General features: G+C 44.8%; 3 protein-coding genes across 3 annotated transcripts; 1 reads left to right on the forward strand and 2 right to left on the reverse strand.

Moving 5' to 3' along the window:
- Positions 1-3,480: 3,480 nt before the first annotated feature.
- FOXG_19369 (uncharacterized protein) lies at positions 3,481-4,311 on the reverse strand (the record flags this gene model as incomplete). The annotated part of the gene is made up of 1 exon (XM_018399582.1): positions 3,481-4,311. One exon carries the CDS (start codon positions 4,309-4,311, stop codon positions 3,481-3,483), a length of 831 nt encoding a protein of 276 aa, XP_018242726.1.
- Positions 4,312-5,087: 776 nt separating this feature from the next.
- Positions 5,088-5,786, reverse strand: FOXG_06727 (uncharacterized protein; the record flags this gene model as incomplete). Its single annotated transcript, XM_018385391.1, has 1 exon — positions 5,088-5,786. The coding sequence occupies one exon, from the start codon at positions 5,784-5,786 to the stop codon at positions 5,088-5,090; it is 699 nt and encodes a 232-aa protein (XP_018242727.1).
- A 2,461-nt stretch (positions 5,787-8,247) lies between these two features.
- FOXG_06728 (uncharacterized protein) lies at positions 8,248-9,240 on the forward strand (the record flags this gene model as incomplete). The annotated part of the gene is made up of 3 exons (XM_018385392.1): positions 8,248-8,316; positions 8,466-8,502; positions 8,555-9,240. 3 exons carry the CDS (start codon positions 8,248-8,250, stop codon positions 9,238-9,240), a joined length of 792 nt encoding a protein of 263 aa, XP_018242728.1.
- Positions 9,241-16,201: the final 6,961 nt, after the last annotated feature.

Raw genomic sequence — 16,201 nt, forward strand, 5'->3', positions numbered from 1 at the left:
GTCGTGGAGTGTCGTGGATTTGAACCCTGCCGATAATCTTCGTTATGGGCATCTTGATTACCTCAACCCATACTTCTATAGTTGAATGAAGACATATGGCTTCGTGGTATGTAACAAAATGCCCCTCGAAGAGCGCTCTATTAATATACCAAAGCCAGGGCAGGCTGTCCTACCTGGTCGCAAGAAGCCTAGCCCGAAAGTCAAGCCGATCCAGGGCCGCAAATATAAAGTGGAAAAGCCGGTTATACCTCCTCTACGCGACTGTATATACTGGCAAACTTGACTAAAATAGATGACTAATATTCCTGCTTATCCTGGTCATTTTTAACTATAATCAATTAATTGCATTGAACTTCAAACCAGTCGCAACGCCGCAATTGTAATTTTCTGTTGCAGAAAATGAAAATTCAATATGTCCTTACTATAATGAATTGATGCATGTGCTTAAAATCCATTTTACTAAACAAATGTTAGGGGTGACCTGAATCTGTTTAGGTTAAATGGATTCAGATCGTCATTTCATTAGCGCCTTTTTTTTATATGGGTATTTAAATGGATTCGCAGCTGAATCCGCCGCGCAGCTAAAATAGGATAGGATAGGATAGGCGATCTCTCTTCTGGCTGCTGCTTTAATGCCTTTATAATGCTTCTTTAAATGCGGCTTGACCTCCTTGGTGACATATGCATTACGGCATACTATACAAGTCACAAATGGAAACTCGGTTAATTTGATAAATGGTAACATCTTGGCTTCTTTGATTTTACTTGAATATGGGATGAATGGTTGTTTTTATAACTATTTACTTATCTTAATTTTACCCTTGTTAAACTTGCTTTTGTTATTACTATGATACTAAACCTTAAATCTTGTCTGACTCGAACCTAGACTATACCTTGGCTTAGGTCTAAATCTGATCTTGACTCATCCCTTTGGCGGGTGAAAGCCCTTTCTTTGCTTATCCTGCCCCTCACTTGACTCCTTATGTCTGATGATAATTGTGAGGCCTCAAAAGCCTCACTTCAGCACCTTGAGCTGGATTGACATGTGGTTTAGTGATACTTAAGTCGACCTTTACGTACTGTCTGGGTTACAATTAGCCATTTGTTTGGAAAGAGTGGATGGAATGGTATTTCCAGTCAACTCTGGTTAAAAGACGGGACATGATGGCTTGAACCACTCGCTGAGCCCATATATGAATGCCACGTATGAGTTAGCGTCGATCTGTTGCAGTAGTGTCGCTCTCGACCAATACAATCCACTATGGTTGAGCTGGCGTGAATAATGATTTAATCATAGGACGCCGCTATGATGCTACAGTACATAAGCCTCAGATTCCTTTTTTCTTAGCACTTGCAATAACAGTAGTATTATACTTGGCACACTGTGTAAAAGTTGGTGCATGTGATGCATAAACTAAATACCATATGTGATTGTGACCCTTACTTGCCCCTCATATTACATTTAAGGTTTTCAACTTCTGTAACTACATGACCGTCGAAGATTGGATCCACGCCGTGGAAATATGGGGGAAAAACCCGTATCTCGTCTGTCGCCAAGCTGGTGCTGTGCATCCAGTGAACCAGGTTATCTCCAGGCTATCCCCTGATTATCCTCATCTGAGTGTCGATCTACGATTCTCGAGTCTTGGACCGCAAAACAGGACTTCCATCAATTAATATGTGTACATACAGAAGAAGTCGTCGCTTGAAACTCATGATGCTCATCGCCAATCACAAACACGGCAACTATACAGTACCATTAAACCCATACGTCATATTATATCCTGAATTTCTCTGACTAGACTGCAGATAATGAGTTGATTTCAGAATGATAATATTCTTAAGACCATGTCCTTTGTGGCGCCACTGTCATGCTTCCATGTGTTGGAGGCCAGAAGAACCTTGAAAATAACCTTGTTGATCACTGGTGCTGCTGTCATTGTCATCTGGCCGCGGGGCTGTAGTTATGAGTGTGATGCCCGTACCCCGATTCTCTGAAGAGGACCTTTGCCATGTCAAGTTATCCACTATTTTATATGCCTGTTTCGCAATGTACTGTTGAATTAGAGTACATATGCAATCGTTATGCCTCAGAATTTCGGATTGGAGTTGGGAAACGTTCTCCTGAAGGTCGTTGTAGCAAGCAGCAAGCAGACTGCTGGTTTTTGGAAGATGCGGGTGATAGTTGAGTGGTAACGAAGCTCGGCTCATCCATCAAGCCACCAGCAATTTCACCATGGAAGTAATGCTCTGAAGCTGGGTTTGGGAGAGATGAAGCTTGAGAACTGGACGAGTTTGTTGGGAAGGATTGATTAGAGGAACTTATCCAATGCCATGAAATGAGGTATTCGGGCAAGTCTTGCCAGGCAAGATCAAAGAAATATTGAGTGTCAATAGGTCCATCACTTTCGATTAAAGAAGCAGTTGGGAAGTAGCTGTTTTCTGCTAGGGTTGCCGCAAAAGCCATAATCCGTGTATGATGGAAATTTTCCTCAATCTCTTTTCGACTTATGCCATGAATTGATGCGTGACACTTGGTGGTTAAGACTTGAGTGGTTAGAGGTGATGAAGTGTGCACAGACATTCGAATTAAACGAGTTATGGGACAAAAAAGTAACTTATGGTGCTCCAAATAAGACTTTAGGCCCTGCAGGGCTGCGGCCGTATGGGAAGCCAATTGATCATCTTGGTTTGCCTCATGAATTACCCCTACCCCATTATAGACGATGATGGCAAGGCCTGGTTGTTCATCATACTGCGGTGATATACATCCGACTCAGATCATCTGATCTGCCTGTTCCATGCTGCCTGCAATTTGTAAACACCATCCTCGATGTCGATCGAAATCGACAGAAGCTGTGCCCGTCAAGGCCGGTTATCCGCCAAAATATGTCGATGGCCTAGTCGCAGTCTCGACCTTTAATATTGGCTCTCTGCTCGGGGCCGCAATAATTTAACTTTTGACTATGGGTCTTATGACGATAGCATGATTTGATATGATCCTGGTGCTCTCTCCAACCCACCCAATTAAAATAATGTTATGGCTCTCTTATTAACAAGACCGCGAGGCTCATTTCTACACAATTCCCGACCGTAATTACCGCTCTGAATATTTTCCCTCTATTGGCGCAAAATAAGGTTTTTAATTTGTGTTTGGGATTTTGGGTCGGAAGATAACTGAAGTAATTCGGAGAAAAGGAAAACTAACTTCTCAGCTCATCTCGTACAACAACAAATTGAGATATGCATATTCGGAAGAGATTGAGGGCCCTCTATCAACAAGCCCCTCTTTCAACCAAACATGCGCCGCTACTTCACCTCATCTCAAATTCCGCGCACCAAACAAAACACTTCACCTTCATTGCAGACTACAATGTTATTGGTACCATGATTTCGCCGCGTTATTCCATTACCCCCCGTTACATTCCAGAAGGCCCAGGGAGTTATCTCAGGCGTTATTGCCGTCCTGACACGGACTAATTATACCTGTACCCAGCTGCTGGATGATGACTGATTAGATATCAAGCCGTCCACAGATTTGAGTGCTTCACTTGCAACGTATCGTTGAATGAGAGCACATTCACAATCGCCATGCCCCAAGAGTTGGGATTTTAGTTGGAAAACCTTCTCTTTTAGGTCGTTGCAGCAAGAAGACAGTTGTTGGTGCCGGTCTTGCAGTTCTTCCACCTGGGCGGTCAAGGAATCTTGTTCATCCTGCTTGCGAGCACGACATTTGGCAGCAGCCTGCCGGTTTCGCTCCAAGGCCTTCATGTAGCGGTCGTTCTTAGCCCGGCTCGGCTCGGTTCTCCTCCCTTGCGCATCCTTGGTTTCACAAAGCAGCCGCCTGCTTCTCGTCTTTTTACCTGGCTTAATCCCCTTGGAAGACTCCAATGTTAAGTTAGACAGGCTCGAGTCTAGAAAAATGGCGTCGGTTGGGCTTCTCTGGCTGTTATGATGGTTTTCTGAACCGTCAGGTGTCGTGTCCCAGGTTGAGGGAGCTTGTGCTGTTGAACGATTGTATCCATTATATTGCTGGATAGTAGAGGATATGGACAATGCAGAGGATGGATTTGAAGCGTTCTCTAGACTCGCCTCTGCCAACCCACTACCAATGATATCATCTTTGATGTGGTACCCCGAGGATGGAGTCGAGAGATATAACGCTTCGGAATTGGACGAGTTCATCGTGGAAGAAGCAGTTGATGAAACAATCCAATGCCATGGAATCAGATATTCCGGCATATCTCCCCGAGCGCAATGAAAATAAGACTGGTCTTGAGCGGACCCATCCCAGTCAACAAGGGAAGCCATGTCAAAGTCGGAATATCGAGACTTTTCTGAAGATGTAAAAATAAAGCCTGCCGCGATCTTTTTCACAGATACTTAAGACTTCAGACCAAATCTGAAATCTTAGATGACCAAACCTGTGTCAAAGGCAGTTTCAGAGCGGCGTGGGTTAATTCGCGAGAACGAAGGGTACAAAAAGGTGCAAGTTGACTCAGCCACCAGGAAACGAGAGCAACTTGAAGCAGCTGAGTGCTCACTCCGGGGATAAAACCATCGACCGCTGCATGAAGCCATAGATCCTTTACTCTTTTTATTCTAGGACTGGCAAAGGCCAGGGTCCCCGCTTCGATTTCAGGGGTCGCCTTAACCCCAACGCAACCTTGAGTGAAGGTCTGACCATGCTTTTTATGGTACGTGCGGCGACATGCGATAACTCTCAGCTCTCATATCTTATGAGCTGTTATCTCTATATGCCCAAAGATAATCGCCAAGATACAAGGTGGAGCATCACACATATGGCACCTCTAAATCGTGAAATTCAGTCGTGATCTGCGTCACATCAGATCACCGCAATCCTGAGTTCTTGATGAACTAAAGGACTCATGACAGTGATATGACATCGCATGGTTACCTTAAAAATCTGCAGACTACTGTATGCAGGCTACGATCTATAGGCTTTGATGAAGCCATAAAAACGAGTTATCAGGTAATGATCTGATGCCGGCCGTTAGCCGCCCCCCACACGTGGAAATTATTGCTTCACTTAAATTCTTTGTGACTAAGCTAAAAATAAGGGATAACTAATCAGCTTTTCTTCTAAAGTCCACAGCGAAGTTAATCTCTGAATTGTTGTCCCAGTACTCCTGACCATTCACAGCATATCGCACGCAAAAGAACAGAGGATTCAGGACGAACTCATCCAGATCAGACATGGCAATCCCGAAAACGAATTTGTCATACTCTTGCCCCTCTCTAGTCCTCGCCGCACGGTAATAATACGCCGGCGTCTCTGAGATGGTCTTCCAATAATCCCGCGTAAAACGGCAAACAATGGATTTCTCAAAGGCCAAGTTGGCTACTGCGACGAAGCCAAAGAGAGCCAGATGGCGCCCTGAAAAGTAGAGCCTTTCTACTCTCACAGGCATCGACTTTCGGGTGCTGTCATTTTCGGGAAAGTTGAGTGCGACAGCCTCCCATCGAGGCTGTTTGATAATTTGACTGCTGGCTAGATGTTTATGCACGGTTGAGATTTCGTACGCAGATGATCCAGTCTTCCAAATGTTGGCAGGCTTGTCGGACTTGAAAAAGTAACAGACTTGTTCCAGCTGCGAGTGGAAATCAACAGTCTTGGGTAAAGCTGGCTTTCCCTCGCCACCGCGATGACCACGGTCACTGCACATGCGTAGAGCTGGATGAGACTGCCACCAAGTCTCTTTATTTTTCTTAGGGGTCATTCTTTCATTCATGTGTGATAGCTTCGCTATAGCTGGGACGCTCATACTGTGAGTCTTGCCTCCATAGGTGGAAATGTGGCTCAGTGAAGAATATTAACTCCAACAGAAGGACAATGGTGAAATGCATGAGCTTACGGACAAACTGTTGAGCTGCCCTGTCTGAGAGGAATTTGACTAAGGGTCATGTGCTGAGGATTATATAAAAGTCCGGAGACTGCTTTTTTGCTGGTCCTGTAATATATGACAAACTCCGAAATCCACGAGCAGTTCCTTGGAGGTTGGTAACTCGGCAGACCTTCTGATCGGGAAGCCGGGCTTCGGTGACATAATGAAGCATGGGTAGTGGTCTCATATCGATCTGACAACTTTATTTACTAACTTTGGACGTCTCGCGCTTTCGGGCTATGTGCACTGATTCAATATTAATGTAACCACACAGATTCCCCTCACGATCATCACCGTCAGCGCTAGGATCATCAGATCATGCTGACCAGCCAATCACTACTTTACGTCCTGATCACAGTACTCACACGCAAGATTCCAGTCCGTGCTAGCATTTTGCCGACCCACCACAATCCCTGGACCCTGGAGCATTCACTAAACCCCGCCATTGTATGCACCCAGTGCATCTCAGCCGCAAATTTTTGCGATTGCAACATGCTCTGATCGGCGAGTTGGAAGAGAGAGAATATGATTCTCGACTCTGAGGGTAGGTGAATCTTAGAGGCTGCAATCTCCTGATTTTATATCAACAGAGCATCATGATATGACCGGGTCATCGATACTCAAACGATGAGGCTCGTGATTAAGGTTCTGTATGGATATGGCCTCACTTCATAATGGCACCAGCAGCCACTGGATCATGGGACTCCAGGCTCGATTCTAGCCGGCCGTATTCCTCCAAGTATCTGGCAAATGAGCATAAATTTCATTCATCTCGACTGGAGATTTGTTCAACTCGACTTTTTTCAGTCAACATACCAGATTTCACTACAGTTTAGGTCTGAAATTATTCTCCTACGTTGGGCATTGACTAGCCCCTCCTGAACCCTCTACTGTTACAAACTCTATCAGAACTTAACTGTACTGTGTGGTCAAGGGATTGCTGGTCGCCGGCTGCATTGCGGATCGGTTTGAGTGTCTAGCCTATCCTCCTGCAAAAGCTGCGAACTATCCCATACGCATTTAAGATTTGTCCTGGCCGTTGATCTGACCAATAATCGATGTCCGCACTGAACTATATAACAAGCTTAACCCAATAACGGGCCTGGAGAGGCCTCCCTATGGCGTTGTCTAGGAAGCGGGGGTAGGCGAACCGCATCTCGGGAGTGTCACAATCTCTACAGCCCACCGCCGACACGTTAATGTTCATCGATGAAGAATGTGGGCGGCCCTGTGTGCCAAAATGACTACCTGTTCAGAGGGACACTAAGAAAAAAGGACATGCATTTTCTCCAAAACACGACTCTTATTATAAAACAAGCCAATATCCTCGTTGCTTCCAGGATAACCAAGAAAATAATGCTTTGCATATCTCACGCATCGAAACACAACCCATACAGACCTCACGAATGTAAGAATTCTAGGTCGTTACAGCTAGGATCTTCGTGTCTGGGCGTCATGAAGGAAACCTGGCAGGAGTGACGGCATTACCTACATATACATAAGCGGCGATCAAAAAGTCTCTTTACCAGTGACTAAAACATACTAGCCAGGCACCAGCTCTTATGAGAAGGGGTGAAAAAAAAATAAAAAATAAAAAATAAAAAATAAAAAATAGAATAAGAAGACTTTCGAGGATTATATTGTCACCTTATTGCTGTAAGGATCAGAAGTCGGACTAGAGTGGGGCTGAGGGGCATTTGATCGAGATTACAGAGAACGAGAAAGAAGTCGACATTGACAGACGGTGCTTGAAGCCCGTACCCACGTGAGTACAGTATAAATCATCCCCCTATATCTTCATCTAGCTTGGACTTACTGGATGGTTTCTCTTATTAAAATCTCAAAGCAATCTTGAGAGAAACGATTAAAATGAACAAGTGATTACTAACACTGTAAAAGCGGTACATAGGTGCTTATTAACACAAATCAATGTCAGATCAACAATTAGGGGAGTTGATGGTATTGCTGGAGTCTAGACCATTCTTCTCATCTTTTTCAAAGTTTATTGTACCGTATCAAATCTACGTAGTATTCGACCCCCTTCTGAAAGGGGCACCAGATGACCCTCCAAGACTGTTCACCACCACCCTACCTGAGTCCGATTTATCAGAATGGTGGGAATAGCTCAGCCAACTTGTAGGGCCCATGGCTGAAGGAAAGGGTGAATTAAACGGCGGGGCCCGACGGCCGCAGGGGTGATGGATTTCGCATAAGAAATATGACAAGCAAACCATCAACATCGTCCGTCGAACAGCAATACTACATTGCTCAAGTTCCTTTTTAATTTTATCGTCCGTCTTACGCATATCGCTTGCGTAAACTATTTACAACCAGTTCCTTTATGGCCACCTACGATTATGCGACTGATCTTGGTGGGCTTTACTGGAATAAGGAAGACAGCCTAGTCGAGGTGCGTAGAGGCTGCTACCAACCCGGTTCCACCTCTAGGTGACATTCAATTTGCTTCCATTCTGGCCCTTCTGTTATTGAGACCAAATCATTATTTTGATCTCATAGCATCTAACATTCCTCGTGTCGGTTATCGCTAACAACCCGCAGCCGTCTTTTGACTCTGTCCTCAACCAATCCAGTCAAGGTAGGAAGCCTCCCAACGTTATAATGTCTCATTTGACGCTCATACAGCTTAGACACCCTTTTAGTCGACACTCCATGTGGAACCAAGGCATACGATCTTTCGACAGCTTACACTGATCCAGTATTTGCATCATTTCAAGCCTTGACGGCTTCGCCCTTTGTTGAACCGTGCACATCCGATTTTGCCTTCTCTAATGTCGGCTCATCTGTAGGCATTGACGAAATCGTCGTTCAGTCGGGTTATACGGCAGGATTTGAGACTATGGAAGGAAATTCCACCGGTGCCACGTCTGGCACAGATGAGAAGACAATCTCGGCTCACTTACCCAAGGAAAATAGCATCAGGGACAACTGCGACGACAACTGCCAAAACAGCGAGGGGTCCCTAAACCCGCGCGCAGAGGTCAAATTGCGTGCAGCATCTCGCAAGCCAAAGATATCTCGAAAGAAGCCAGCTATTGACCCAAACACCCAGCAAGCTCGCGAGTGCCACAATAACATCGAGAAACAGTATCGGACCCGTTTGAAGTTGCGCTTCGAAAAGTTGCTCACGGTACTGCAAGCCTCACGGTGGGAAGACGAGAGCTCAAGAGAGGTAAAGTCTTTGGAAATGAACTATTGCGTTAGCAGAGGCGACGTTTTAGATGCTGCGAGCCAGCACATTTTAGATTTGGAGAAAGAAAACAAACGGCTTTCATGCAAAATCAAAGAGCTCAGTCAGGGTTTGATGGTTGGTTAGGAAAAATCAAGTCTGGATAAAAGCCTCCCCGACTTAAGGCTGCGTGGTCGGTGACTTATAGCTCGTATGTGCACTGGACTCGATAATTAGATGGATGACGGTTTAAGGACATTACTTACTGGGGCTTGTATAGGAAAATTAATTGACGCAGCTTTGTAAGCCAGCCATGCCTAAAGAATGCCCTTTATAGCTTGTGTCCCGTAGATAAGCAGTGAGTAGACCGAGGAGGTGTCAGTACCTGGTGTCAGTATCGGTTGCTTGTGACATGGGTCTGGGTCGGCTGATACACCACCAGGGATCAGCTAAAACAAGAGCTTCCGTCTGGAATAGGAGGTGCATACACCCAAGGAGAATTCTGGTCTATAACCGCAAGGGCGCAAGGGCGAACAAGTTGATCACCGGAGCCCAATAAGACCAGTGAGCAAGGCATTTACGACATTTACAGTTCTATCATGCTTCAATAAAAAGTTCGACTTGCACCACCACCAGACCCCGACACTCGACTGCCCTTGTGCTAGCGTGCCGTCTGTATGGTAGTCAAGTCTAAGTTGTCAGGGTCCAGATCTAGAACCTATGAATCAGAAGATTAAATGCGAAACCAATTAAGGCAAGGAAGGATTTACCATGGAACAAGGCGTAGTGAGAAACGACTAGGCTAGGTATGAACAAGAAGTTGCATTTGTGGGCACAAACCTTTTATCTAACGTACCAACCCTGCAACTTCACCACTTCGTGATCCTGGCACGTTCTCTTTTGGGTCCGGATTAACACTTGGCTCGTTATTTACGGTATGAGAGGAACCAGGATATTCGCACCGTCTATGCATGGATGCTGCCGTCACAATATGGACAATGAATATGTATAATACAAACCTACACATGCCCTAATGTAGAAGCATCATCTGCCCGATGATCCGATACATGCGCTTGGCTTGGCCTGTGCAGCACAGGCTTGGATGATGTAAAATTAACTGCGCATATGGGGCATGTATCATGTTTCGTAAGGTACCACGTAGCAATACAATTTGAGTGGAAAGTATGCTCACACACCAGGTGACGAACCATATCAGTATCCTGAATACCCTCTAGGCATATCGCACTAAACAGGGAGGTGAGTGATCAGTCAAGTACTTCTTACAATAAATAAGAAAAGAGGACGTACCACGTCATGTCCGAACTCAGCATCGCCCAAGAGACGTGCGCTCCGTCTATAAGCTCCCGTCTCATGTCTTTGCTTGTCTTTTGGGGAGCAATAGCATCTAGATGAGGCAAATCTCTATCTTCAATGCTGGTGGATTCTGTCGATGCAGATCTCTGGGAGGTGCTAGGCCCTTCTGCGCCTGCAATCCTGCCATATCTCACCAACCCATATAATCTATATTGGTATTAGGCGACTGAATAAGTACGAGTTTCCAATGCTTTAGAAATATATACCTCGGAATACACATGAGAAATAAAATCACCACAAGTAAAAGTGGCATTGCCATGACTGGGAGCCATCCCAGTAGTATATGTTTTGAATCTCGGTTATCAGAGTTCAGAGTGGTAACGGGAGAGGTATTGCTTATCGCAGGCATGACCTCTACGTGTAGGGCGTATCAAAGGAGTCTGTGCCTTCCAAGCAAAGGCACACAGGCAGCCGACAGAGTTTATGTGCTTGGAATAATTCCAAACATGGCAGGTCCTGTATAGCCTGGCCTTACCTTTTAGTTTGGGTCAAGAGCGTCATGTCCCTCTCGGTTGGATCCGCCCTATGATCTGATGGACATAGTCGCCACGTCATCCTCAAAAATTAGTCAAAAAGACTATCTCTTCGAGCGGCACAAGACTGTAACAGGTCACTCGACCCACTTCATCCCAGCTATTCGTATAGCAAACCCAGTTTTCTACTAGCCAAACAAGCAGAAACTGCTGGAATAGCAGCAGTGGCTCTGGGGGTAAAGACTCTATCCGAAATGACCGATCTGGTAGATGAACGGGCCTGAAGTTGTAGCCACGATCAGGAACTGGGTTATTGACTGGTCGGCATGTGATATCAGTCGGCTGATCACGGAGGTTATGATCTACTCGAATGAAGCTATTGTCATCATACACGTTGGCTGCTTGGCTAGAGAGTTGTTCGATATCCATGACAGCTCATTGAATGGATTGTATGACAATTTCAGCGGGGTCGGTTTCGCTAACGCTTGAAGTCACTACCATGTACCCCTGGTTGCGTGGGGGCCGTGTGGGGCTCAGTACGGAGGTGTTGCCTTACACCAGTCAAAGGGATACGTAGATAGGAAAGAAGTATATCTTGAGGTGCTATCCTTAGGGTTTTGCACAGGATCCAGATATTTGAAATAACGTCCGTCACCCAAAGACTGGCCACCCCCACAGACCGGCGACCTCACTTTTAACCCAGCCACCCAATTTATATGTACTTTAAACAGTCATAACTCTACCAATTTAATTCCAATTAATTTCAAACTAACGCCAATCAATTCAAAATGCCTTCTTTTACTGAAAAGGATATGAGCGCCGCTCTTCAGATGGTTGCAGAGGGTATGTCAGTGAATAAAGCAGCCGAAGCTAATGGCATCAACCGTTCAACGCTCCAAGGTCGGATCAAAGAAAGTACAACACCAAGAGAAGCCTAAAAACCTCGCCAAAAGCTCTCTGATATTCAGGAAAAACATCTGCGAGACTGGATTATTATTCAGGCTGATTTAGGATGCCCTGCATCACATCAGCAAGTCAGAGAGTTCGCCAGCAAGATTGCCGTCCGCAACGGCTTCCCAGAAGGCGTCGGAAAGAACTGGTTACAGGGCTTTTTGGGACGAAATCCTGATATCAGGACTTTAAAAGGCAAGAAAATTGACTCTGATCGATATCAGGGAGCTTCTTCTGAACTGATAAAGGCATTCTTTATGCTCCTGATGTGTAACGGTCACACCTAACCACTACGCCATAGGGCAAAAGATTGGGCTATAACTGCTATTGTAGCAATTACAGTGGTGTGTACAGCTGCTTATAGAGCCTTACAACGCTATTACGGGCACGAATCGTAACATGATGATGCCGGCGATACGCCTAGTCAAGCAGGGGAACAGATACAACGTCGACGAAGTTGGAATGATGGAAGGAATAGGAATGAACGGTCTATTCCTTGGTCATCAGTCAAAGAAGTCAGTACTTATTCGTCAGCCTGGTTCTCGTGCCTGGATTACAATTCTCGAGTGTATCTCAGCAACCGGGAAAGTCCTGAGACCTACAGTCATTTTCAAGGGGAAAACGGTCCAACAACAACATTTCCCTGAGGATTTTGACTTCCTAGATGACTGGGAATTCGCCTGTAGTGATAAGTGCTGGACGAGTAATAAATTGGCATTGGTTTGGTTGAGAAAAGTCTTTATTCCATCGACGCAGCCTGAGAATCCAAAAGAACCCCGTCTTCTTATTCTTGACGGCCACGGAAGTCATGTTACAGAAGAGTTCCTTTGGGAATGCTATGATAACAATATATATCTGTTATTTCTTCCTGCTCACGCTTCCCATGTCCTTCAGCCACTAGATGTTGCTGTTTTTGGTCCCCTGAAGAGAGCATATCGTCGACTTCTTTTAGATCTTGTTTCTGTCGCTGATGACAGTCACGTCGGCAAGATTACATTTCTATACACTTACGACAAGGCTCGGAGAGAAGCTATCACGAAGTCTAACGCGATTGCCAGCTTCAAAGCCACTGGGCTGTGGCCTGTCAATCTGGCGAAGGTCCTGATGAACCCGATGGTCACAGAGACACCTTCTCCCGCTGTCACAGCGAATTTGCCGGTTAAAGAGCAGCATTCCAGTCTCCTGAAGACTCCCCAGTCGTCTATACAGCTTCGGCGAGCTCTAGACCTAGTCCCAGCTTCTGCAACGCAAGATCCGACTATCAGGCTGCTGTTCAGGAAGATTGGTAGTCAATTGGACCGTCATAACTTCAATATTGAGCAGCAAAATAGACAAATAAGTGTTCTACAGCGGGAAAATGAAGGAAATCGACCGAAAAGGCGTAAAAAGGTTATCTATAACCCAAATGCTGAGTTCGCAAAGATTCCAGCGATCAAGAAGGCTCGTGAACAGATGTGGAGGACTTTACAGCCAGAAAGAACAGCAAATAGGGTTAAGAAATCAAAACTTGAGGATCTTTGTACTCAGTTTCATTTAAATATTCACTAACTAAATTTCTATTTAATATAAAAAATGTGGTGTTGAGATAATTAGTTAATTGATCATGATATCCGGTTCTTGGTGTTTTGGCCGGGGTGGCCGGTCTGTGGGGGTGGCCAGTCTTTGGGTGACGGACGTTACTACGCCTAGGCGCGCCTCCACTCCTGAACGCGTAGGCGGCCTCTATTTCATACGCAACAAATTCACCCTGCTTTACCTCCAGCAAAGCTGCAGAAGCTCGAAATGCTCAGTCTTTATTACAGTTTGCCGGAAGCAGCTATTATGTGTACTAAATGCGGTTTTGCTTTGAGTGCTAAATGCGAAGCCGGACTCAGGAGCATTTGAGCCGACAGAAAGGATCTACCTATGAACAGGTCTTACCTTCTATTACCCGTCCAACCATTTTTGGCCTGCCTGTAATCAGTTTTTGGTTATTGGCTGTCCGTTTTCGGAGCACCACACCGGAATTTGACTGTACATTAGCTCTCAATGGTAGCATTCCTCCCACCGCCTATGATTTTCCTTTTCAAGATGGGTGGCTTTCACGGATTCGGCATTTTCCCGCTGGTCATCGGTAAGAATCTTGCACCTTACTATATTATGACCATTTCAGTCCACTCAATTACCTCAACGCCAAAACCAACTACACACATCTTGCATGGCCTACCTCGAGCATTCATCACTTGTGCTTTTTCTGTTATTCATTGTTCATATTTAAAGTCTCAGACGAGCATATTATACTAAAGAAATCCCAGAAATCGACCACCAAGCTTTGTTACTAAATTGCGAGTCTTGTCAACAACTAGAATATCAGTATGAACAGATTCTGCGGCCGAAACTTTATCCCAATTCGAGCCCCGTTCATTTGGCGTGGTGTACACAAAGTTATCCTCCATATCGCCGCCATCTTGCTTATGAGTTGGTTGATTTTTAGGCTTCTAGGTAATATTTTATCAGACAAGCAAATCAGAGATGAGAATGGGGCAATATATCATTGGGGACAATACGAGCCAGAATATAAAAGAAATTTGAGGATTGTGGTGTTCGGCTCGCCTGATGTCTATGGCAACATTCGAGACTTTTCCTCCAAGCGCAAGCCATGGACGGAGGAGTTATGTCACAAGGTAAATCATCATCTTCCAGGTTGTTAATTGTTTCTCTAACTCAGGGATAGCTCAAATGCACCACATATCTATCGTTTGTGCCACAGGATCAGCCAAGCAGAGGTGTTGTCAGTAATGACCTCTACGACAAAGGAGTCCAGGATCTTCTCAACATTACGAAGCACACGGACGTGGAAGAGAAGCCTGCTTTAGACTTTAATTACATAGCTAAGCATTATCCAACTCCATTCGAGGTTCCCGACCTAGCCAGTCAAGTAAACCACTTTCTTACGACGCCGGCACAAAAACACATATCACACGCCACGATTTGGATTTTTGGTTTCGGTACATGGGAGATTTGGAACATGGCAGCAATGCCAAGAACTACGTCAAAGGATATCATCACATCCATGGTCAGATCTATAATTGATCAGGCTGAAATACTCTATGAAAAGTCGCTCGACCAAAAGATCATTACCGGCTCTGACTCTTGGAGAGAATCGAATGGGCCTCTGACTGAAGAATCAACAGCATCCAATACTTTGAAAGAAGTTACGAGAAGCAAGGCTGGGTGCTTTCTTCTCTTGGTACCTACGTTATTCGACATTTCCCTAACGCCCGGATGGCAAGGTAGATTAAAGCCACCGATGCCTAATAGCCTGGCCGAACAGACTCGAAATGCTGCAGAACTGACCGATTTCTGGAACCAGGAGATTGGTTCTGCAGTTGCCGAGTGGAACCAAAGGACAACAAAAAAGCCCAAAAGGATTGGTTCAAAGCACTTTCAAACACCAAATAAGGGCAAGAAGACCGACATTACCGGGTCGATTCAGCGTAGTAAAGATGCCAAAGATCCAGCTTCAAAGGAACATCAAGACGAGAGTATCTTCCAGAACCTATCCCCTAGACGTAGCGGGCTAGTGATTGAAGTTGGTAGGGCAGTTCTCGACGCCATGGCTGAGATTGAGATTCAACATGCAAAAGATCTGGACTCAACAGGGCAGGAGAAACTAGCACAGAACGGCTCAATGTTGTACTCTGAAGTCTGGACGCCATGTATTCAAGGTGACATAACTGGTCTTACTGTTGATATGGGGAAGATGAAAGCGAATTGCGATGTTGAGAACAAACATCTATTCTATGACTCTTTCACTATTAACTATCTGGCCTCAAGAAATGTAATAGATAGTATTCTACAAGACGTTGAGGGCCAGTTATTAAATTTAAGCATGAAAGGCAAATGATATACAGAAGATAGTATTCTGCACAAGGAACATCGCTTACTTGACTAATGTTTAATCTGTCTTAAGTATTAATATTAGTTAATACCTAGCATTAAAAACGTATAAAAGTATATAAATTGCTAATTGTAAGAGAATAGGCATAAGGTTATGACTAAGTATTTAATCTCTTCTGCTTATGGATTCTTTTTACTATATATTTATAGACAAAGAAATTAGGAGACAGATGTACACTGAATCATTTAGTCATAATAGTATTTTATGAAAGCTTTTAATAAAATGGCTATTAGTCCTTGCCCCTGATGTAACTGCGTCTTGCGCTATAGAAGCTCCTAAGGCTGGGCTGGTCTTAATCAGGAGAGGAGATCCAGAGGTGCCTAGCAGTCTAGGAACAAAAGAATCCATGACTTTCTAGGAGTTTCTAGAA

This window comes from Fusarium oxysporum, chromosome 3 (assembly GCF_000149955.1).
Source record: "Fusarium oxysporum f. sp. lycopersici 4287 chromosome 3, whole genome shotgun sequence".
NCBI classification, from domain to species: Eukaryota; Fungi; Ascomycota; class Sordariomycetes; order Hypocreales; family Nectriaceae; genus Fusarium; species Fusarium oxysporum.